Source organism: Hibiscus syriacus, unplaced genomic scaffold (assembly GCF_006381635.1).
Source record: "Hibiscus syriacus cultivar Baekdansim isolate YM2019G1 unplaced genomic scaffold, ASM638163v2 tig00110890_pilon, whole genome shotgun sequence".
Lineage (NCBI taxonomy): Eukaryota > Viridiplantae > Streptophyta > Magnoliopsida > Malvales > Malvaceae > Hibiscus > Hibiscus syriacus.
The window spans coordinates 1173679-1198714 of NW_024062900.1; the positions used below are offsets into that span (position 1 = coordinate 1173679).

Below are 25036 nucleotides of genomic sequence, written 5' to 3' on the forward strand. Positions count from 1 at the left end.
AAATTCATTGATTTATGATTACAGTTTAAGATAAAGATTTAATACAAAAATTAATCAGATATAAATATGATTTCTGTTGGACCATTTTGTCCCTGACGTCCAGCCTATAAATATAAAAGTTTTCCAAGCTTTTCAACTCTTACATATTCTCTAAAAAAGAAGCCTTTCGAGTAATTCTCTCTGCTGCTATCAGAAAAGCACTACAAGGTTATCCACTCCAGTTTTAGGTGTACGAAATTTGGAGCGACAGTGTTAACCTTAAGGGATAATCCTCCTAAAGCAGCGATTACACACATCAGGGCGAATTTGTTTCTAAGGTAGTGGTTTTTACCACGACACGATTTTGGCTGTTTGCTTGTTCGTTATATATATTTTTATTTGTCCTGTCAGTGCTAATATCTAGTTTTACAATTTATATTTCCAACATTTTCATGATGAGTTTAAACAATTGTTATTTAAACTATTGGAATTTATATATGATTAGTGAACAATGAATTACACTTTAATCTTTAATTACACTTTTTTATAATCTAAAGTATTAAATTTTATTATATTATAATTAAATATAAATTAAATAAATATTAAATTATACTTTATATTCATCTTGAATTATAATTTTACTATAATTTTAATTATTCAAATTTATAAATGCACGACATCTTATTTTTTGAACTTACTTCTTACTTAAAGATAAGAAATTATTATTATTATTATTATTTAAAATAAAATTTTAAATATATAAAATTTTGATAAATATTAAACTATATATAATATCAATTTTAAATTGCACTTTTATTATGCTTCATAGGTTAAAATAATGATTATTTATATTAGTTAAATGACATAAAAATATATATTAATTATATAAAAAATTTGAATTTATTAATTTTAATAATAACTAAATACTAAAAGATAATTATTCATTTAAAATTTATTCAATAGTTGTTTTCTTTAAAATAAATTGGTGGATTAAAAAGTTTTCCTTGTTTTTATTTTATATCTAAATAGGGAGAGTTTGTTGTTGGTGGTTGCGGTTATCTCTCTGTCGCTAATTAGTACCCGCTGCCTGTTCTCTCTTTCGATTTATCCCAATTAATTGTCATCATCATTTTCTTCTTCTTCTTCTTCTTCTCTCTCGAAACAAACTCTCACTTTCTCTCTCTTCGTTCTCCTTTGTTCAAGTATCCCTCAAACTGCCCTTTTTTTTTCTCTTGTTTTCCTTTCACATTCTTTGCTATCAATTCTTAGCCTTTGCCCCCTTTTTGGGTGGATCTTAACCATGGATTTTATTTGCTTTGCCATTGACCCTCCGAAGAAAGTTCTTACTTTTGGGTAGTTTATGGTTGAATTATAGGATCTCTCTCAATTCCTTCATTTATTATTGTGACAAATTTATTAGAAAGGTTGTTGCTTTTTCTTTTATCAAGTTATTGAATTTAGAATTAAAGTTTCAATTCTGTTTTTTATTATTTGCTTTCCGATTAGGATAAAAACCAAAATTGAGATTCTTTTTGGTCATTCTTATCCATCGATCACGAAATTCTTTTCCTTCCTTTGCAAGTTAGAAAGCTTTAGACGCCAAACCTTGTTTTGTTTCTCTGTCTTTTGGCTGATTCTGAGATTTTTGTTTTTACTGGAACCACTTTGTGAGATTGAAATTGTGGATTGGTGTGATCATTAGATTGAAACTGGTAAAGGGTATCTGGCAATTTTGACATTAGATCGTCATTGTAGAGATTTGAAGTGAAAAACTCAAAAGGGTTGCTTTAAGATTATAATTCTAGGGGATTGAAGAGCAAATCAAGGTATCTTCAATCTGTGAATTGGACTTATAGCTCTGAATTGGAAGAAAAGTTTTGGAATGTAAAATTGAAATGATTATTTGGTAGATCAATCAAAATATTAGCCAGAGAAGGGTTTGTTTAAGGATCCAACCCAACAATCACGACGGATCTATCAAAAGACACTAAGGGTTGTTATTGTTTTGCTGGTCTGGAGTGCATATTCAGCATTATCAGGGCCCTCAGAATGGGGTCCTGCTTATCTGCTGAAAGCAGGAGCCCTCTCCCTGGTTCGCCTTTGTCCCCTCATTTGGCGAATATGAAGAGGAGGAACTTGAGGAAGAGGCTCGGCTCTCGGAGTTCTTCATGCGATTACCGGAAGGACAAGCTGTTGCATAGGATTCCGGGGAGGTTGTTCTTGAATGGATCCAGTGACGTTGCTTCACTCTATTCTCAACAGGGAAAGAAAGGAACCAACCAGGATGCCATGATTGTTTGGGAGGTGAGCTCTTTTTATCCATTTTTCTCATGTTAATTTACCTTTTTTTTGTTCGTTATATTCTTTTTACGATCAAACAATGGTCATTTTATATATTTAAGTTCATGTTTTATGTTTTCTTGTATAGCTTTGAGCCTCTGAAAGCAGACAATTTATATTCAGTATGCTACTCCATATTTAATCCAACCATTAGTTGCTATAGGAAATGATACTTCTTCACTATTTATATTTAGGGGCATTTGTGTTTGTTTGAAATCGTTTTATGATACTATCTTTTTTGTTTAAGATGAAAATGTCACAAGAAGGTGAGGAAGACTGCAAAGGTTATGGTTTCAAAGTGTAAATTATTACATATTTTATCGAACTTGTTGATGATATGGTTCTAAATAGAACATAATGGTCTAATATTGTCCATGTAGCTGATCTTACATAGTTGGAACCCGATGAAGGTAATGCTTGTGGACTGGTTAATAAAAATGGTTCTTTAACTCTTTTTCCTATGGATGAACATTTGTTGGTGAAGAAGGTGTAGATGTTAAATCCATTTTTATTCCTGGAACATTTGTTCTCTATTTTGATTATAAGGGGTACTGTAATGATATATCTGTAAAGCAAATCAGCTATTTCTCCGGGTACTAAAGATTGTTACTAATGTAGTTCTTTTGTGCTAATGTTCCCTTTCTCATTATCAATGTTTGTCTTTTCCCAGAATTTTTGTTCAAGAACAGATACAGTATTTTGTGGTGTTTTTGATGGTCATGGTCCGTATGGTCATTTGGTTGCAAAGAGAGTGAGAGACCGTCTTCCCTTAAAACTGAGTGCTCACTGGGATGTCAATATGTCCAGTGAGGATGCTTTCGGTTCGAATGCTGCAGGAAGCACGAACTCTGAAGATATGGATCTTTTGTCAGTTGATGAGGAATCTAGGGCTTCTGAAGATCTTAAAGAAACAGAAAAGTATCCAGATATCTTTGAGATGCTTAAAGGGTGTTTTCTCAAGGCTTACAAAGCGATGGACCGTGAACTTAGGATGCATCCGAGTGTTGATTGCTTCTGCAGTGGGACAACAGCTGTAACTTTGGTCAAGCAGGTATACCAGTAGCAATTTTAAAAGTTTTATTTGAAAATTTATGTTATGATATGTTTTGTAGTTAATCATAGTTGTCTCGGCTCATTTTATAGGGTTCGTATCTTGTCATTGGAAAATATTGGGGACTCAAGAGCTGTGTTGGGTACAAAGAACAAAGATGATTCACTTACTGCAGTTCAGTTAACTGTTGATCTTAAACCGAATCTTCCAGGTGATTTTTTAGTCATACACGAGTGCATGCATATCAGAAACTGCAGTATTAAGTCTAGTCCTAATTGGTTTTCACTACTGTTAGATTTGTGAAAATTTAGATGAAGTTGATTTTGCAGTCAATGGGGAATACGCTTTTGGTACTTATTGTACTTTCTAATACTGAGCCCATGCTAAACACTATTCTCCCCCCCCCTCCTTTTACAGCGGAAGCAGAGAGAATCCGAAGATGTAAAGGTCGTGTATATGCTCTTGCGGATGAACCTGAGGTGACCCGAGTTTGGCTACCAAACAATGATTCACCTGGCCTTGCTATGGCACGGGCGTTTGGAGATTTCTGCCTGAAGGATTTTGGCCTGATCTCTGTGCCTGAAGTATCTTATCGGCACCTATCGGAGAAAGATGAATTTGTTGTCTTGGCCACAGATGGGGTAATAGAGCCATCATTAATTCTTACTCGAAATTTCAAACGGCATTTGAACCTTGTCTCCTTTTCTTAGGCTGGCTTCGATATTTTGCAGATATGGGATGTTCTTTCAAATAAAGAAGTGGTGGATATTATTGCGTCAGCCCCAGCTCGTTCATATGCGGCTCGAGCATTGGTTGAGGTAGCAGTCCGAGCTTGGAAATATAAGTACCCAACTTCAAAAGTCGATGATTGTGCTGTTGTTTGCCTCTTCCTTGATTCAAATTTGAACAATTTGTCAGTTGCTTCTAATGCCAAGACCAAAGTGCAGCCAACTTTAGAGAACCAAGTTGACGACGACATTGACGCCGACGAGGAGGAGAAAGAAAATCTCGATGTATTGATCCCTCTCGTTCAGTCCGGGACGGTTGAAGAAACACTTGATGACAATGAAGATGGCTCAAAGCACGAGGAAATGAATTCGGTTGGAGGAATGGATTGGTCCGCCCTGGAAGGAGTGTCTCGTGTCAATACGCTCGTGAATCTCCCGAGGTTCATTCCGGAAAAGGAGGACAAGGAGGGTTTTCTCAAGTAAGGTCCGTTTAGTGCTTGCTTTTCCCTCCCATTTTGCAAGTTTTGCATGCATGTTGCTTTGGTAGAATTGGAAATTTTGTAAATCCAGCTCTATCTTTATTTTAACTCCTTCGGATATTGGATTATTATAACTATTTCTATTTGCAACAAAAGATGTTATCTTTCTCAGGTTGTATCTTTCGTGATTGAAAGAATGTGGCTGTTATTTTTATTTGCAGTCCAACTTGATTAAACGCGAGGGTTAAAGTAAAAGGCTTATTAATTATTTCATTGATTGTTATAAAAAAAGAAATGTTTTTGTTTGGTTGACAAAGAAATGATATCGTCAATCTCATATAGGTTCCTTATCCAACCATCGCCTGTAGAAGTCCAATGCTTCCAATGGTTTGTATTCTGGGACTGTATGCCCTGCTCCCTGCACATCCATTCCATATCTTATTATTATAGAATTTCCCAATCCATTGTTTGAGAAACAGAGATTGAATGTGTCAAACCTTGATGGTTAGAAAGGTAAGGTCATGGTCATAACCTTGCAAGTACCTGCAACAACGTAAATGAACCAAATTAACGATACAAACCAAAACAAAATAATCTTTCTTACCCAAATATGAATCTTCTAAGAACAACATCCTTTTCTTTCACCATTAAAGTCACTCGATAGGTTCTGTTGTATGATAAATTAATGCCATAAACACACTTTTAATCGGAACATAATAAACGTATTAGTATCATAAGAGGGAACTGCAAACCGACCATTGTAAGATCCAGTTGCTATTCATTAATTAAATTCTTGACTAATTGATGACAAAAGGGAAAAGTAACCATGATTCTGTAATCTATAGTTTTCTGAAAGAGATTTACCCAGAAACCTGGTCATTAGAGGTCCATGACCTCCATGGACTCACGGTCTTGTATCCTATTGACTTGGTCCAGGCTTGGGTACCAGTGTAAGGCACACACATATCATGGTCTCCACTGCAAGTGAATCGTTAAATTTAAACATTAAGATGCAAAGAAGGAAAAGAAAAATGAGCTCTTAAACATTGAGTTACCTGTAAATAAGCGCTCGATAGCCTTCTGTTGTTAGGTTTTTATGGTACGGAATCATACTCCCAGCATCATGATAATAGCGTATTCTATCTGTACATAACACCCAAGGCCCTGCTACGTTTTCCTGCAATGAATTATTGACGGTGAAATGAGTCAAATCGCAAAATAAGGATCGTAAACTCATATTTCAACTGATGGACTCAAAGTGAGGCAGATGTTTACTGTCTCAGCATGAATGGCCTTCCTAACTGCTGCATCATTTAGCCACCTGGTTGCTACTTCGTCGTTCTGCAAATACAAACCAATGTATGACTATGCACCATGAGTGATAATCTGTCATCAAATTTCAAAGGAATGAATGAGTAAAAAGAACTTACAATACAGGGTACACTGTTTTCAATGTTCTGTGCTAGTTGAGGCCATAAAGGGACAATGCCATCCTTAGCCGGTTCCCTAAACGGCCAAGCACGACCGAACATCCGAGTTCTAACTGCAAGTGGTCTCGACGTAACCCCTAATTGCCGGAAGCTATTGGGCAAGCTAGTGTTTCCTTTCGAGCCTTGTAGCGAAGTTGGATCATGGTAGCAGGGTTCAAGGATGTCATAAATATTTAGGCCGGCAAGCGCCTGATAAGTTCTCTCATAATTAGTTCAAGTGATTAAGTAATACTTTTGGGAGACAAAATATTACAAATCAAAATTGGTCTATATTTCTAACCACGTAAACATATGATAGTTTTTCAGCGCACGCCGCCGTAGAAGAGTTAGAAAAGTCAGCCCCACAAGCTGCTATAACTGCCTGCAATATTTATTGTGATTCATCTCATCAGTGTCTAATTTACTACAAGATTTGATAATAGCCGTCATAACTATACACCATTAGTAAACGGGATATCGATGATACGCCGTTAACTAAAACATAATGGTATTTAATTCGATATACTGTTAGTGCATCAAATGTAAACTCGTATTTCGATTTGTAAGTACCTCAAAAATGTCATCTGAAATGAGGGCCATCCCATGAACAAAGGGGACAAATGAATTGCCATCAAAAACAGGGTCAGTCACCCCGTTTCCCACCATGTATCCCTGCATTTACAAATTCCTCAATTCCAAAGCTTTTTGTCCCACAACTTGTAACTTGCTAGATAATGCAATAATATACCTTGAAATTGATTTTGGGCTTTGCACCATCTTTGATCCCTAAAACCAGAAGGTAAATCATAGTCATACTAATAAAGCTCCTATACTGCATAACATGGAAATCTCTAGTGAATAATACATTATGATCACCCAAAAATAAGGTTACCCTTCACCACTTGAGAAGCAAGAGTGGGCACATAAATTCCCGCATACGACTCTCCGGCGATATAGAACGGATTGCTAACGAACTCCGGATACAAATCAAACCACTACACAAAAATCAGTTCCCCCATTTAATCTCTATATGTTGGGAGTTAAACAATAGGATTGTTATTTAAATACCTTGAGGAGGAAGTCATGTGTATCGGCGGCGGTTTGGATGTCTCCGGTTGTGTACGTGCTTGTATTTCGAGAGTATGAGAAGCCAACGCCAACCGGTGAGTCTAGGTAAATGATATTGGAAACCTGGAAAAATGCTAAAAGATAGAGTGATTAACAATAAAAAAGATGAGTTGTTTGATTTAAAGGGTGTGCCTGCCCCTGACCTTAGACCAACTGTATGGATTGAGATGCAATGTGGGGAGGCTTCCCTTGGGGTTCCCTTTTTCAAAATTAAAAGGACCTGCATCCATCATCTTCTTCATGAGTATCAAATTATAGTAAATCACGAGTACAGTAAAAAGTCGTACACGGGATGTAGCAAGAAAATGCATAATACACGGACCAAAACCAGAATTAGCCCGTTCTATCTAGGAGTGAGCAAAATTCAACTTGATTTGACTTTCGTAATTCTTGATAGAAAGTCGATTCGAAAACTTTCAAATAAAGTAAAAGTTATAAAATAGAACTCGAGTAGCTTGAAATTTTGAGTAATTAGTGGATTAAATTTTAAGTTTGAGTCGAGCAGCTTAATTCTGCATAATATAAATATTAACATTATGAAAAAAAATATATATGTATATTGTACATAATTATAAAAATTTATTTAATTGGAATTAAATAGGACAATACCATTATAGACATTTATAATTAAATTTAAATATAAACTCCACTTAAAAAATATTCAAATAAAATTTGGGTTATAAAATAAGACTCGCCAACTCGAATAACTCAAATTTTCTTTTTGACTCAACTCGATATTTGTTTAAATTGGAATTAATTAGGATTTAGGACTATACTATTATTGACATTTACAATTAAATTTAAATATAAAATTTGAATTATAAAATAAGACTGTCAACTCGAATACTCAAATTTTCTATTTTTACTCGACTTTGGAATTATGACCACTAATCGTATCTGTTAATGAATTCAAGATTGTACCATGTTCGTAAACAAACCCATCAAAGCTAGAGCAACCTGGTCCACCATTTAGCCACAAAACAACTGGATCCTTGCCGGCGTTTCTCTCCGAAACAACCAAGTAATAGAAGAGATTCTTCTGTCCTACGCTCACGTATCTGCAATACCAACCAACTCACCCTCTTTATTTCACCATTTCCAATTAACCCACCCCAGAGAAGAAGAAGAATGAATAGTTACCCAGAATAGTGCTTGGATGGGAAAACGCCATTGAAGCCCGGTAGGTGAGTTACGAGTGAACCATTCTGAGCTGCTTCAATCAATGCAAACCCCAAAAGCATGCAGCATGATACGACAAAAAGTACCTTACCCATGGCACCACGGGACCTTTATGCTCTAAAGCTATGAAAAAAAAGACTCCTTTATATACATACAAAATGATGATTATATACTACAAGATAAAAAGAGAGAGAGAAATGACTATTGATTTTGATAGAGTAAAAAGGGAAGGATGTAAATGCATACCATGATGGGAACAAAAGGAAGCTTTTTATTTGTTTATAATAAAGTAAGTAATAAATAAAAGAAGTCAAGAAATTTAATTCTCTAGAGATTTTTCCTAATTAGCTGAGACTAGCATTAATTATTACTTAAATATTTAAATTGCCAAATCATAAATTTACGAGAATTATTAAAAGGACAAATAGAGAATCTCAAGTGGGAAGAAACTGAAATTAATGGCGACGGAAGGCTAATGATGATATGGGTAGTTTTGGTGTACGATAGTTTTAATATATGGTTAAGAAAAAATCTGATAGGAAATGTTAATATTTTTTTAATATTTTTGGTAAAGCGTTACCTAAAACATTATTTTTATCAGAAATGTTAATTTCACTAACTAATTTCCAATAGAACCCAATATTAACATTTTCGGTAGAAAAATAATGTTTTAAGTAGCACTATACCGGAAATGTTAAACATTTTCTATAGCCTCCAATATTAACATTTTCGGTAGAAAAATTAATGTTTTAGATTACGATTCACCGAAAATATTAAAAAATATATTAACATTTCTGGTAGCGCATTCCTTAGCCGAATATAATGACTGTCGTGCCTTAGACATTTCGTGATGAGATGGTATGTTTTGTTTTCTTCTTTTAAATTTTTCCCTTTTTTCTAGAGCTTTTATTAGAAATCCTATTTGTTTTTATCGATTTTTAAATAAAATTATATATTTAATCATTCAATTATTTTATATTTTAATTTTAATTTTTTTTAAAAATACCATTTACTTTATATTTTATTTTGTCTTGGTAGCCTAATAAAATTATTAATGGTTAATATTTTTCAATGATGATATGACACGATCTTATATTGATACATCAATATCATTATTATTAATTTAATAATAGATGATCAAAATGAAATAAAAATATAAATTTAATAGTAATTTTAAAAAATAATTAAATAATTATAATTACATAAATAATTAGACAACTAAATATGTAGAGTATCACATTTTTTATTAGTGGTGGAGGGGATTCTCATTTGTAGGGGTGAGTAAAATTCGATTCGAATGAAAATATTTTTTTTACTCGATTTGGATTGACTTCAACTTATAATTTTATAAATTCGACTCGACTAAAAAATTTAAATTCAAATCGAGATACAAAATAGAACTCAAATAACTCAACTTTTTAGTATTTAGTAGATTGATTATCAAGTTTGAGTCGAGTCTCTCGACTCTATATGATATATGTATATCATATATGAAAAAAATATGAAGAAATATATAAGCATCATATATGGTTATAGAAAATGTATAAATTGAAATCTAATAATACTATCATATTATAAATATTTATAATTAAATTTAAATAGAAACTCGAATAATTGGACTTGACTCAAAAAAAATTCAAATCACGTTTGAGTTATAAAATAATTTTCATTAACTCAAATAACTCAAAAAATTTTATTTGACTTGAATCGATTCGGGTAAATATTCACTCCTACTTCTTGGCTTGATTAAAACAAAAACCGCCGTTTTGGATATTTTTCTGCATTGTCCGCCGTAGCGATAATTTTCAAGTACTTTTGAGCAGAATTTTATAGTGTGTGATAACAATAATAATAAAAAGACAAATATATAAACAAAAGTTAAATTGATCAAAACTAAGCTATACTTAACTGTTTGATTACATCTAGGTAAAATTTATCATGATTTATCATTTTCCTAACGAAAGTGTTTATTAAAATTTTAAGGGTAGCTCACGTAATAGTAGACACGTGTTGTTTGCATGCAAATATAGTGAAAGGGAATGGATATCAAGCATGGCAACTTGATTAAAAAGAAAAAGGAATGAACACGAAAGACGAGCTAATATAATTCGGGGTGAGTATTAAGTTGATAAGTTTTATTTTCTGATTTAAATTTTATTTTAAAAAAATTGACTAAAATTGAGTTGATTCAAATTGTTCGATTTTTTTAAAAATTTAATTATAATTATTTATAATATTACGATACATATTATGTCGCACTTTGAATCCAAAGTAGAAAGTTTTGAGGAGGAATTTACAACTTTCTAAGTGAAATTGGAATAATTTTGAGGTTTAGATGATTTAAATTAATTAAGTGTGAAATTCAGATGGACAATTTAAAAGAAAATGTAATTTGGAGAGCTTAATTGTCATAATTTGGAAGTTTAGAGACTCAATTGTATATGGATAATAATAATTGAAGATTAAAACTGGATAATTAAAAAGCTGAGGGATCCAATTAAATGAAAAATGATTTTTTTTATGAATCAATTTGAACAGATTCAAAATCAGGTAATGAATTTAAACAGATTAGGGATTGAAATAAACATGCAAGAAAACTAAGAGAGAAATGCGTGAACTATTGAAAGTCTAGAGTCGTGTCTTGCAGTTTTCTCCAAACCAAGTGATACTAATACCGCTTTTAAAACCATAATGGTGTAAAATTTGTCATTTTCACAAAATGTTTCGCCAGATTTCTCTAAGTCGCCCCGTTGGCCATTTTCAGCCGATGTACGGATAGGTATAGGTCGGGTTGGGTTGGGTTGGGTCGGGTCGGGTTTTTGGTCCACCTGACCCGAGAACAATAACTCATCCGCCCGAGATCCGACCCAACCATCATAAAACAAGATTTCACCCGACCCGAATTCGACCCGATATATAACATAAAAACCTGACACGACCCGAAATAATAAAAAATATTATTTTTATTCAATAAAATAGTTACTTAATTGAAAAAATAATATATATAGAGGGGTATTATTGTAATTATACCTAAATATATAAAGTAAAATTATTTTTTTCGGGTTGGGTTGGATCAGGTCGGAACCCATCAGGTTCTGATCCCATGCTCATCCCTAGATGTGCGTCTCTAAACTTCCAAATTATGACAATTAAGCCCTTAGTATACTATTTTCTTTTAACATATCACAATATTATAAAATTTGAAGAGAAAAAAATAAATTTTAAACTAAAATTATAAAAAAAATTAAAATAAATAAAAATTTAAAAATTTCAAGATGAACAATCGTTCTCGCTCACTGCCCCATAATCCATCTACGGATATATGGATCACAAGTAGATGTGTGCAAAAATATTCGATCCGAATAATTCGATCTCTTTTTTTGGATAATTTTAAACTTGTTGTTCAGACTGTTAAGTTAGGGGCTCGAGTTGTTGATATTGAAAAGGATTATGATGGTGAGCATGTTGTTGAGTCTGTTGAAATAAGTGTTGTTATAGTTGATATTGTTTAGGATTATGATGGTGAGTCTGCTATTGAGACTGCTGAATTAGGAGTTGTCGCGATTGATATGGTAGATGAAGATTGTTTCTTACATAATATAGAATTAACATTTGATGTAGATGATAAATTTGTAGACATAAAAATTGATAAATGGGCAAAAAAGATAAGAAACATGTTTAAGTTATTGAAGATAGTGAAGAGGATGTTGAAATTAGTGAAGATGGTGGTGAGGATATTGAGGAAGATGAAGTTAAAAAAACAATTGAAAAGCTTGACGATAATGAGATTAACTACTTGGACTCTACTAATCTGGGAGAATATGGTGACAGTGATGACTCTTTAGGTATTTGTGGAACATGTTATGGGGCTCAAATAGTAGACCCATATATGATCTAAAATGACACATCCTAACATGAGAACTTGGTATGAGATTTGAAAACAATCTTCAATTCAAAAAGGTTGTGAAGAAGTACTCTATGACAAAAGGTATGAAATTGAGATTTTTCAAAAATAAAACCAAGAGGAAAAAAGTGTGTTGTAAGCTAAATTATCCTTGGAAATTATTTGTTTGTCATGATAGCTGATTTGATTATTATGTTGTGAAGATGTAGCTATAACACCCTAAACTCGATTAGACCTAAAGTACCATATTGACCTGCCAAGATAAACCCTAATTTTCATAAATATGTTCTTTTACATTTCAAAAACATAATTCATGGAATCAAAATAGACATACAAGACGATTACAAAAAAATTTATAAATAAAAGCTATGTGACACATAATTTAAAATCAAAATAATAAAACTCTGAGTTATAACTCTAAATACAATAATAAGGGTCCTATGAATACATATTCCTACTAAAGCTACAGTACAATACTCTGAAGGAGATGTTGGAATTCTTGTTGCAGTGCTCCACAATCGACTTTAGCTACTAACATACAAACGAAAAACATTCGAACATTGAGCTTATAAAGCCCAATAGTATAATCACTAATCTAGATCAACATTATGAGTTTCGTAAACACAAACATGCTAAAGAAATGATACTAAGTCGTAGGTACATGCATGATCTTAATGAATCTATATTTTGTACAGATTGTGATTTACTCGGTGTTCAAAACGATTCGAGTATAAAAGAAAAGGGTTATTGTGGACAATAGTGAGGCTTATTTTGGAAAATTATAAAGTGTCAAGGTGAGTGCAATACATGCATGAAATTATATATGGATGTTTTATACATCATCAGGAAGACTTGCGATAAGTCGACCTTGTTTTATCAGCATGATATTATATCATATTTTTGTAAATTGACATGACATTGATATGTCAGAGATTGAAATTATAATGCATTGAGTTTGGAAAATGTGATATTTTACCATGAATATTATTTCGGATATGAACTGCCCAATGTTAAATTTTGATAATATACTTTGCCATGGATGGATCAAATAAAATAGATTGTATGCCCAATTCAGTTATTGAGGGACAGGGTATAGTTGGCATGCAATAGAGTCCGGCAGCAAGCTGCATATTCGGGAATACACTAAAGGATACCTAGTGTATATGGTGGGTACGACCTTATGTGTCATATTCGAGACTGTACTTAAGGATACCTAGTACAGATGGTGGGCACGACCTTATGTGTCATATTCGGGATAGCACTACGGTGCTTATATTTGACTCGTGTACCCAGGGTCCTCAGGGTTGTATATTGGGCTATTGTCTATGGTTTATGGTTTATTGGTTAATAAATGGTAAGTGTTGCAAATAAGCTTACGAGTTATTGGAATGAATGGCAAGTATTTTGGAAAGAATATTTTTATATTCAGTTATGGTATTTTTGATCATGGTAAAATTATGAATATGCTAATAGCATGGTTTTATGGCATTGGATTTGAATCTAAATTCATGCATGAATTTTATTGCACTATTTATTATTTTAATTGCCTCACTAAGTATATACTTAGCGTGTGATGATTTTCACGCGTAGGTAAAAAGCCCGTAGAAGAATAGAGAGTTCAAGGCAACATCAAGCATCAAGAAGTATATTTCTTTATCAGTAAGACATCCTAAAATGTAATGTAGACTTAATTAGTGGCATGTAATTATTATGTTTTATTTACTTTGTTGAAAAAAAAATGGAAACAAGATAAATGAAATTTTATGAACTAATATATATTTTCGCAGTTACTGTAGCAATTACTGTTCATTGCTACAGTAACCGCGTTTTGGCAAATTTCCAGATTACAAAAGGGGAACCGATTCCCCTGCTACAGGGAATCGATTCCCCCACTATTCACTGTAACTGTTCACGTGGCACTATTCACTATTCATATAAAATAAATCTTTTGAATTAAATTGGTTACAACGAAACATGATTTATATGACATGGTATTTTTATAATATTGTTTACTATTTTAAGAAAATAAATTTTAAATAGCTTTTGAATTTTGAAATGTTTTTTTTATATGGGTGACAACTATAATCTGCATAGGTATAATTATACGGGTTATGGGTGTTACATTTATTGGCATCAGAGCTACAGGTTTAGCCGATTCTAGGACTAAACCGAGGTTATTTTTGAATTAAAAAGTATATACATGCCACTAGGATGTCAAAAGTTACTGATAATTGTATATATATACTGTGATGATGCTTATTAGGAGTAAAGTTACTCTTTACTAATGGACGATGATTTTGACTATGTTCAGATGTAAGATCATCAAGAATCGAGTAGGGCAGGCGAGCATGTTACTCCTGTACAGAGTGGGAGTAACGAGGTGAATCAGAATCAACCCAATGCTCAGCCGAATGTAGAGTTGTCTAATCTGAATCAACAGGATATGCCTGTTCAAGATCGGGCATTATTCTTACAAGCACTAGACACTATTATTAACTGTCGAACCCCAGTGTTAGCTCCGAAAGAACTAAGAAATATGAGAGCACCTGAATTTCGAGGTGATTCGGATGCTAATCCGATGGCTGCTGACTTCTGGTTGAATGATGTCAAGAATATGCTCAACATGATTCCTTGTGATGATCAAGGAAAATTGTAAGGGGTTGTGTCTCTATTGATGGAGCAAGCCAGTGTATGGTGGAATACAGTTGTCGCACGAGTTTCCATTGAGCAGGTCACATGGGAATTCTTTTTGAGGGAATTCAAGGAAAAGTATATTGGGGACGTGTTTGTCAATGAGATGATGCAACAGTTCCTAAATTTAAAGCAATCTGGCAAAACAGTTTATGAGTACGAATGTGAATTTCACAAGCTGAGATTCCGACTGAGAAATCTAGAATTGATATATTTATTTCTGGATTGGATTCTCAATATAAGAGAATTCTGGTTTCACATCATTTCACTACTTTTTAAGAAGCAGTAAACAAGGTTAAAGCTATGGAAAAAGTGGATCTTGAAGATATGGAGGCGAAGAAAGCCCTGACAAACAAAAGGTTTGGAAGTTCATACTCTGCACCTGCACCCTTTTCCAAACGCAACAAGGGCCAGCAACAGAAAAATTATGATTCCTCGGTATCCATGGGAAGGAAGAGATTTTCTGGAGGAAAGTCCAAGCAGACACAAGCATCTTCAATGGGTACTAGAGGTTCAGGAGTACGAATTGTTCCAGAATGTGATCATTGTGGAAAGAGGCATTTGGGTCAATGTTGGTTTACTGAGGGAAAATGTTTTCATTGCAAATAAACTGTTCATTTTAAAAGGGAGTGTCCAGAGTTATACCCAGATCAGTCCGTAGCAGGACCTCAGAAGGTCAGAAGTGGAAAAGGTGGTAGGCCTGGTATGTCTGAGGCTGCATCTAATCGTGAAAGCAGAACTACTGCAAGAGTTTATCACATCAAGACTGATGATGACAGAGATGCTCCTGAGATTGTAGCAGGTACCTTTTATCTATATGATGAACCTGTTTTTGTATTGATTGATCCCAGTTCTACATACTCGTATATAAGTGCAAAACTGGTAAGAGATAGGGGAATATTTTTAGAACCTATTTCTAGGGATATTGTGGAAATCAATCCATTGGGACATAGTGTGAAAATCTGTCGGATTAGTAATAAATATCCGATAAAGATACAAGGAGTGGAATTTCCTGCAAACCTGTTAGAATTGCCTTTTGAGGAATTCGGGATAATCTTAGGCATGGATTGGTTATCTTCCTACTATGGTTGGGTAGATTGTCGTTTGAAGAGATTGTTTTTAAAGGATACAACGGGTTCAGAGGTAATATTTGTTGGAGAAAGGTTAAATCCCTTATCCAATGTGATTTCAGCTTTTACTGCTAAGAAATTATTGTCTCGGGGATGTCAGGCAGTTTTAGCAAATGTGTTGGATACCAGAACTGCAGAAGTTAAGTTGGAAAGTATTCCAACTGTACGAGAATATCCAGTGGTGTTTCCGGATGAGCTACCTGGATTACCTCCAGATAGAGAGGTGGAGTTTGGGATTGATGTATTCCCAGGTACATCACATATTTCGATGGCTCCTTATCGAATGGCCCCAACAGAGTTAAGGGAATTAAAGGCTCAATTGCAAGAGCTACTGGATCAAGGATTTATAAGACCAAGTATTTCACCTTGGGGTGCACCGGTGTTGTTCGTGAAAAAGAAAGATGGATCAATGCGTTTATGCATAGATTATCGACAGTTAAACAAGGTGACGATAAAGAACAAGTATCCTCTTCCGAGGATTGATGATTTGTTTGATCAACTTAAGGGAGCAGTTGTTTTCTCTAAGACTGATCTTTGATCGGGATATCATCAGTTAAAGATTAAAGAGGAAGATGTTCTAAAGACAGCTTTTATAACACGATATGGACACTACGAGTTCGTAGTAATGCCGTTTGGGTTGACAAATGCTCCAGCAGCATTCATGGATTTGATGAATCGAGTATTTCAACCTTATTTAGATCAATTTGTGGTAGTTTTTATTGATGATATTCTGGTATACTCAAAGACAAAGATGGAACATAATGTTCATCTTCGTACTGTGCTCGAAATACTTAAGGATAAGAAGTTATATGCCAAGCTGTCGAAGTGTGAGTTTTGGCTATCAGAAGTTGCTTTTCTTGGTCATGTTGTCTCGGAAAAAGGCATAAGAGTTGATCCTAAGAAAGTTCAAGCAATATTGGAGTGGAAACCTCCAAAGAATGTTACAAAGGTCTGAAGTTTTTTGGGACTTACTGGTTATTATCGAAGGTTTGTGAAAAACTTTTCGATGATTGCTTCTCCTTTGACCAAGCTCTTGAGAAAGGATGTTTCATTTGTTTGGACTGAGAAATGTCAAGAGAATTTTGAAGCTCTAAAGAAGATTTTAACAGAAGCACCCGTGTTGGTACAACCGGAATCGAGTAAAGAGTATGTGGTGTATAGTGATGCATCTCATAATGGTTTGGGTTGTGTACTTATGCAAGATGGTCGGGTGGTAGCCTATGCTTCTCGACAATTAAAGACACACGAGAAGAATTATCCTACTCATGATCTTGAGTTAGCAGCGGTAGTTTTTGCTCTAAAGATTTGACGTCATTATTTGTATGGTGAGAGATGCCACATCTACACGGATCATAAGAACATGAAATATCTATTGACTCAAAAGAGCTCAATTTAAGACAGAGAAGATGGATAGAACTTTTAAAGGATTATGATTTGATCATTGATTATCATCCAGGCAAAGCAAATGTTGTAGTAGATGCACTTAGTCGGAAAACTTTTGCAGCTTTGCGAGCGATGAACGTGCGACTATTGTTGAAAGAAAATGGCGCATTATTGGCTGAATTAAAAAATAAAGTCGATGCTTTTAGATCGGATAATAGTGCTACAAAGGAAATATGATAGATGTTTGGAAAAGATTTCACTAGTGGAAAAAGGTGATAATAAAGACTTTGAAGTCAAGTCAAATGGATGTCTGTATTATCGAGGGAGAATTTGTATTCCACATGATGATGAGTTAAAGAAAGATATTCTTTCTGAGGCACATTATAGTCCACTAACTATGCATCCAGGTGGGATCAAAATGTATCAAGATGTAAAGAGTCGATTTTGGTGGCCGGGTATGAAAAGAGCCATTTCTTAATTTGTTGCGACATGTCTGATGTGTCAGCGAGTGAAAGCTGAACATCAGGTGCCTTCAGGATTGTTACAACCAATTTCTATTCCAGAATGAAAGTGGGAGAGAGTTACTATGGATTTAGTTACAGGGATACCCATTGACATCAAATAAGAAGGATTCCATTTGGGTGATAGTTGACCGGTTAACTAAATCGGCACATTTTATTCCGGTGCGAATGGATTATGCCTTGGATAAATATGCAGAGTTGTATATCAAGGAAATAGTTCGGCTACATGGAGTGCTAGTATCAATCATATCTGACAGAGATCCAAGGTTTACTTCTAGATTTTGGAATTCTTTGCATAAAGCTTTGGGTACTCGATTAAATTTCAGTACGGCATTTCATCCACAGACGGATGGTCAGTCTGAGCGAACTATCCAGATTTTGGAGGATATGTTAAGGGAATGTGTGATTGAGTTTGAAGGATCATAGGAAAAGTATTTGCCTCTAGCAGAATTTGCTTAGAATAACAGCTATCAATCGAGCATTAAGATGGCTCCTTACGAAGCTTTATACGGAAGAAAGTGTCGGAAACCATTAAATTGGTTCAAGTTGAAAGATCGAAATCTTGTTGGTCCTGATTTATTGAAGGAGGTTGAAGATAAAGTGAGAATAATCCAAGATAATCTCAAGATTGCAGCTGATCGTCAAAAGTCTTATGCAGATTTAAAGCGAAAAGATATTGAATTCCATGAAGGCGATAAAGTTTTTCTTAAAGTTTCACCTTGGAAAAAGATATTTCGATTTGAGCGCAAAGGAAAATTAAGTCCAAGATTCATTGGACCTTATGAAATATTAAAGAGAGTTGGACCGGTGGCGTATCAGTTAGCACTACCTCCAGAATTGGATAAGGTTCATAATGTGTTTCATGTGTCGATGCTTAGGAAGTATCGATCAGATCCTTCACATGTCATTGCATCAGAGAAAATTGAAATCCGACCAGATTTGACTTATGAAGAAGAACCAGTTCGGATCTTAGCTCGAGAAATCAAAGAATTGCGTAGCAAGACAATTCCCCTTGTTAAAGTACTTTGGCGAAATCATAAAGTCGAGGAAGCTACGTGGGAAAGAGAGGAGAACATGAGGAAGAAATATCCTCATATGTTTTCATCATAAACGTATTAAAAATTCGAGGACGAATTTTATTTAAGGAGGGGAGAATTGTAATACCCCAAATTTTGGTTAGTGACCAAAATGTAACTTTGGAAAGTTTTATGGTCAAAGTATAAAACTTGGAAGAAATTTTAGGAAATTAAGTGGTAAAGTTCTTGAAAAGAATTTTATTTCATAAATAGATAGTTTACTCTTGAGAGTGGGGTTTTATGGAATTATATTTGGAATTTGGTAAAGAAAAATTATAAATGGTTAAAACCGGTAAGGAATCGGTAATTTCATATTTAATTGGAATCTTACAAAAATTTGAAGGATGTTATAAATAGTTGGAAATGTTATTTTAATATTTTGGGATCAGATAAATTTGGTCTGAAAATATGGAAATTTTCATATTTAATCAAAACAGTGGAATTTAGTGACTAAAATGCAAGTTTTGAAATTTCATGGGAAAATTTGGAAATTTAAAGTCAAAATATTTCATCTTTGACTTTGAATTATGATAAGGATGAGTTGTCATGGTTTTATGGTAAATAAGAAGATTCATTAAGGGTAAATTGGTCTTATCCCAATTAAGTGAATATTATATTCATTTAAGTGGATTATAATGTAAAATATTATGATATGCACCCAACATATCATTGCATTTGTTCATCTTCTTCTCCCAAATCAGCCGTGGGTTTCTCCAAAGGTAAGAGAAAATTCCAACTCCATTTTCAAGCAATTTGTTTGGGATTTTGTGTAAGTTGTAAATAGAAAATTGTTGTATGTGAAAAACTCTATCTTTTGGTACCAATATGGTATGGTAATCTTGTTGGTGTTCAAAGATCCTAAATTTAAGGGTTTGTGTTCATAAAAAAGGGATCATGAAATTGATGATGGATTTTGTTGTTTCTGAGGTAGTAGATTCATATGCAAGCATGTGTGATGATTAGAACATGTTTGATCTTTTGAGAATTTGTTCTACGAGTTTTGATCATGGATTGTTTGAGTGAGAAAAAAATTATGGAAAAATTATATATGAGTTGGAAATGATGAAGGAAGTATTATACAAGTCTTAGAAAAATTGGGGATCATTTTATAAGTTTTAAAAAGTTGGAGATCAATTCATAAATTTTGGAAAATAGAGGGATTGTTGTGTAAGTGTTATATAATTGATGTGCTATACTGGAATTTTTGGTACTAAAGATTTAGGTGATAAAATGGTGAAGGACCATTTTGAGTAAATTGGAAAAGTTGGTTCCAATACTAAAAAGAATTAATAATGTTAAAGTATTTGGTGGTGAATAGTTTGAAGCATGATTATGGAATATATTTTGGTTATATATATTTATGTTAGTACAATAGTAACATATATAAGTATGAATCTATATTTTGTACAGATTGTGATTTACTCGGTGTTCAAAACGATTCGAGTATAAAAGAAAAGGGTTATTGTGGACAATAGTGAGGCTTATTTTGGAAAATTATAAAGTGTCAAGGTGAGTGCAATACATGCATGAAATTATATATGGATGTTTTATACATCATCAGGAAGACTTGCGATAAGTCGACCTTGTTTTATCAGCATGATATTATATCATATTTTTGTAAATTGACATGACATTGATATGTCAGAGATTGAAATTATAATGCATTGAGTTTGGAAAATGTGATATTTTACCATGAATATTATTTCGGATATGAACTGCCCAATGTTAAATTTTGATAATATACTTTTGCCATGGATGGATCAAATAAAATAGATTGTATGCCCAAGTCAGTTATTGAGGGACAGGGTATAGTTGGCATGCCATAGAGTCCGGCAGCAGGCTGCATATTCGGGAATACACTAAAGGATACCTAGTGTATATGGTGGGCACGACCTTATGTGTCATATTCGAGACTGTACTTAAGGATACCTAGTACAGATGGTGGGCATGACCTTATGTGTCATATTCGGGATAGCACTACGGTGCTTATATTTGACTCGTGTACCCAGGGTCCTCAGGGTTGTATATTGGGCTATTGTCTATGGTTTATGGTTTATTGGTTAATAAATGGTAAGTTTTACAAATAAGCTTACGACTTATTGGAATGAATGGCAAGTATTTTGGAAAGAATATTTTTATATTCAGTTATGGTATTTTGATCATGGTAAAATTATGAATATGCTAATAGCATGGTTTTATGGCATTGGATTTGAATCTAAATTCATGCATGAATTTTATTGCACTATTTATTATTTTAATTACCTCACTAAGTATATACTTATCGTGTGATGATTTTCACGCGTAGGTAAAAAGCCCGTAGAAGAATAGAGAGTTCAAGGCAACATCAAGCATCAATAAGTATATTTCTTTATCAGTAAGACATCCTAAAATGTAATATAGACTTAATTAGTGGCATGTAATTATTATGTTTTATTTGCTTTATTGAAAAAAAATGGAAACAAGATAAATAGAATTTTATGAACTAATATATATTTTTGCAGTAACTGTTCATTGCTACAGTAACCGCGTTTTGGCAAATTTCCAGATTACAAAAGGGGAACCGATTCCCCTGCTACAGGGAATCGATTCCCCCACTATTCATTGTAACTGTTCACGGCACTATTCACTATTCATATAAAATAAATCTTTTGAATTAAATTGGTTACAAGGAAACATGATTTATATGACATGGAATTTTTATAATATTGTTTACTATTTTAAGAAAATAAATTTTAAATAGCTTTTAAATTTTGAAATGTTTTTTTATACGGGTGACAACTATAATTTGTATAGGTATAATTATACGGGTTATGGGTGTTACACATAAACCTTGAAACCCACAAACCTGAGGTCAAAGTGACTCTCGTGCTAACATCTTCATTTATGTTGACAACCAAGTTTGACCCAAACCCTTGATAAATTTCTAAGGTAACTTTGCCTATCTCGGTAGAGTTCACTAACTAGGCACTTGGATCTTGACGACAATAACTTTCACATAAATACATTCCTATTTAGTTCACTGGACACCACAAAAGGCTGCACATGCTTATGTCTACTGAAACAACATGAAAAACTAAGATAGCTAAAAACATACCTGACAACTCATCTTTTGCATCCATGTCTTATCTTTACTGCTTTGTGATCTAACAAGCTGGATCATGCATAATCAAATTGGGAATAGGTCTACCCCTCTACTCTCCTGCGTGAGCATAGAACCAACACTCTATGGGTAGGCACACCACCATGTTGAGCTATTGGGACCGTTCCTCTAGGTCGAGCTGAGACAGTGCCATCTAGACTATGCCAATCGCTTATTATATGCAACATGGATACACATCTATAGCATTTCCTAGAGAGTTTAAAACACTTTCCTCGATGATTTTTGGCACAATCCTCACAATCTAGATACCTCAAGACTCTATGAAAGCCTCTAGAACTCATCGCATATAGTTTTCTTTGAGACTCCACTTCTAACCCCTGACTCGACTGAAATGACAAAGTGTACATCTCTCTCTTTTGATGCCTAATTCACCCAACATACTCATCCTCGTACTTTGCACCCTTTCCATGGCCTTAGCCTATCGTGTCAACTCTAAAAATACCCTAGGTAGGTTTACCGCCAACGGCTTCTGGATATCAATATGAAGTCCCTTAAGGAACCTCTTTAACCTCAAGGACTCAGTCTACTAACTCTAGAGGGTAATGATTTAACCGAAATAAATATCTCTCATATTCATACACTGAGTGATCTCCTTGAACTAACTGAGCAAACTGTATCCTCAAAATATCTATATATGCCTAAACAATAGACTTGCCTATAAACTCATTCATAAAATGATCTCATGTATGCACTTCTAGATATAGAGCCATCTTTGTAGTCTCCTACCAATCAATAACATCACCCTTGACCAAAGCGACGACGTACTCTAACTTACCCTTCGGGGTAAGATGAAGCTACCTCAATGTCCTCATGGTCTCACTTAACCACTGATCGGTCAAAATCATATCATCATCGCCTGAACCATAGAAGTAAACTATTTTGTACCTCTTTAATCTCTCTACTGGGGACTCTATCAACACTAAAGTAATCTGGGTAGTTAACTAAACCATTTGTGCCATAAAAATGATGTCCACAATCTCTCTAAGAGTGGAGGTCAAACCTCTGAAGAAGGTTACCCAGTGACTCTCACAGTTAACGAGACCCCATGATCCTCTACCTTGGGTAGAAACTCCTTGCTGATGCTATCAGAGTAAGAGGCATAACTTTCCATCCTATCCTCAAGACTACGCTCAGAATAATCAGCCATCACAATTTCTATAACACAAACAAGAAAAAAGCACCATAAGAATTCTTGAATTAAACGAGTACTTTCAATACCTAGGGGCATGTATTCACCGACACTTTACTATACTGACCACTCATTCTTAGAACCGACTCAACTTGATGCTTTAATGCCAATAAATGTAACACCTTAAACTCGACTGGGCCTAAGTGCCATATTGGGTTGCCAAGACAACCATTGATTTTAAAAAACCTATTCATTTAAATTTCGAAATATAATGCATGGTATCAAAATGGACATATAAGACTGTTACAAAACATTTTATAAATCGAAGCTTTGTGACTCAATTTAAAATCAAAATAATAAAACTATATGTTATAACTCTGAATACGATAATAAGGGTCCTATGAATACATATGAGCACTAAAGCTACAATACAATACTCTGAAGGAAATGTTGGAAGTCTTGCTACGACGGTGCTCCATGATCGGATCTAGCTACTAACCTACAAACGAAAAACATCTGAAAGCTAAACTTACAATTATAGTAGTATAATCTCTATTCTAGAGCAATATTATGAGTTTCATAAACATAAGAAGGGTCTCTAACCCTAATGAATATAACTACTACGTATTTTCTAAATATGGCACTGACACTCCTGCGCATTATTTGAATGCAACACTGACTCTGTTGTGCATTATCTAAATGTAACAATGCTAGTATTTGGTCTCACATAGCCATTAGACAATAGTTAATTGAGGCAACCTAATGTCATATTGCATAGGTGAAATTACCAATAAGCTGTTGAATGAGCTCCTGGTCTCATATAGTCATCAGGTAGATAAAGGAGGGGGAACCCGATGTCACATAACATCGATATAATTCTTGCTCGACTGAATCATTGGCTTGATCTTACACATGTATCATACCAAGCTTTAAGGATATCTACTATAATGAACTGATGCAACTAAACATGCATATCTGAGGCCCCTAAGGCCATACAACACTGATAATGCCCCACTAGGGTAATTGAGGTAACCTAACTACACACTAGTGTAGCTCGACAACTAAAGTGAGGTCTACCCCTCACTAGATGTGATCTCACTCATTCTCTCTTTTAAAACACTATGAGAAGGTTATTAATCTGTTTTTTTTTATAATTTATTAAGCTATTCTATTTTGGTCATTGGCACTTAAGGGTATTTTAGTCATTTTTATCTCTAAAGAGGTCTATATGTGTTTCATGATTTCATGATGATTAGTGTGTTTGTTGTTCACTCTGGTAATACTAGCTAGACCAATACCTAACTCGGTTTCATTATTACGTAGTGACATTCTAGTTGCATTTATCAAACTTCTGTTCATACCCATTAACTTGGAATGATGGTTTATACGTTCTCGGTTCACTATGTTTCTGAAGTACATGACTTTGCTATTACATAATCTAACTTACTTATCGGTACATCCTTTGCAACAATCCCCGTTCTTAATTATTCTATACATGCTCAACTAAAGATACTTGGACGTATCACACTTAGTATGATTATTACCATTCTAACCCACTCTAATGAGTGTTCCTAGGTCCCTTTGGCCATTTATGTCCTTCATCGACTAAGTTCTACCACTACAGATCATCCTTAACTCTTACGGGAACTAATGAGGTCAAATCTAACTATCCAAAATGGGTAGTATCGA

General features: G+C 34.1%; 1 protein-coding gene and 1 pseudogene across 1 annotated transcript; one reads left to right on the forward strand and one right to left on the reverse strand.

Moving 5' to 3' along the window:
• Positions 1 to 1537: 1537 nt before the first annotated feature.
• LOC120144885 lies at positions 1538 to 21997 on the forward strand (annotated as a pseudogene).
• Positions 4912 to 8448, reverse strand: LOC120144927 (serine carboxypeptidase 1-like). The gene is made up of 14 exons (XM_039158877.1): positions 8315 to 8448; positions 8096 to 8232; positions 7318 to 7394; positions 7115 to 7237; positions 6939 to 7041; positions 6795 to 6832; positions 6617 to 6718; positions 6348 to 6428; positions 6008 to 6256; positions 5853 to 5918; positions 5633 to 5754; positions 5442 to 5555; positions 5075 to 5120; positions 4912 to 4995 (listed from the first exon to the last, which is right to left on the reverse strand). Exons 1-14 carry the CDS (start codon positions 8446 to 8448, stop codon positions 4912 to 4914), a joined length of 1476 nt encoding a protein of 491 aa, XP_039014808.1.
• Positions 21998 to 25036: the final 3039 nt, after the last annotated feature.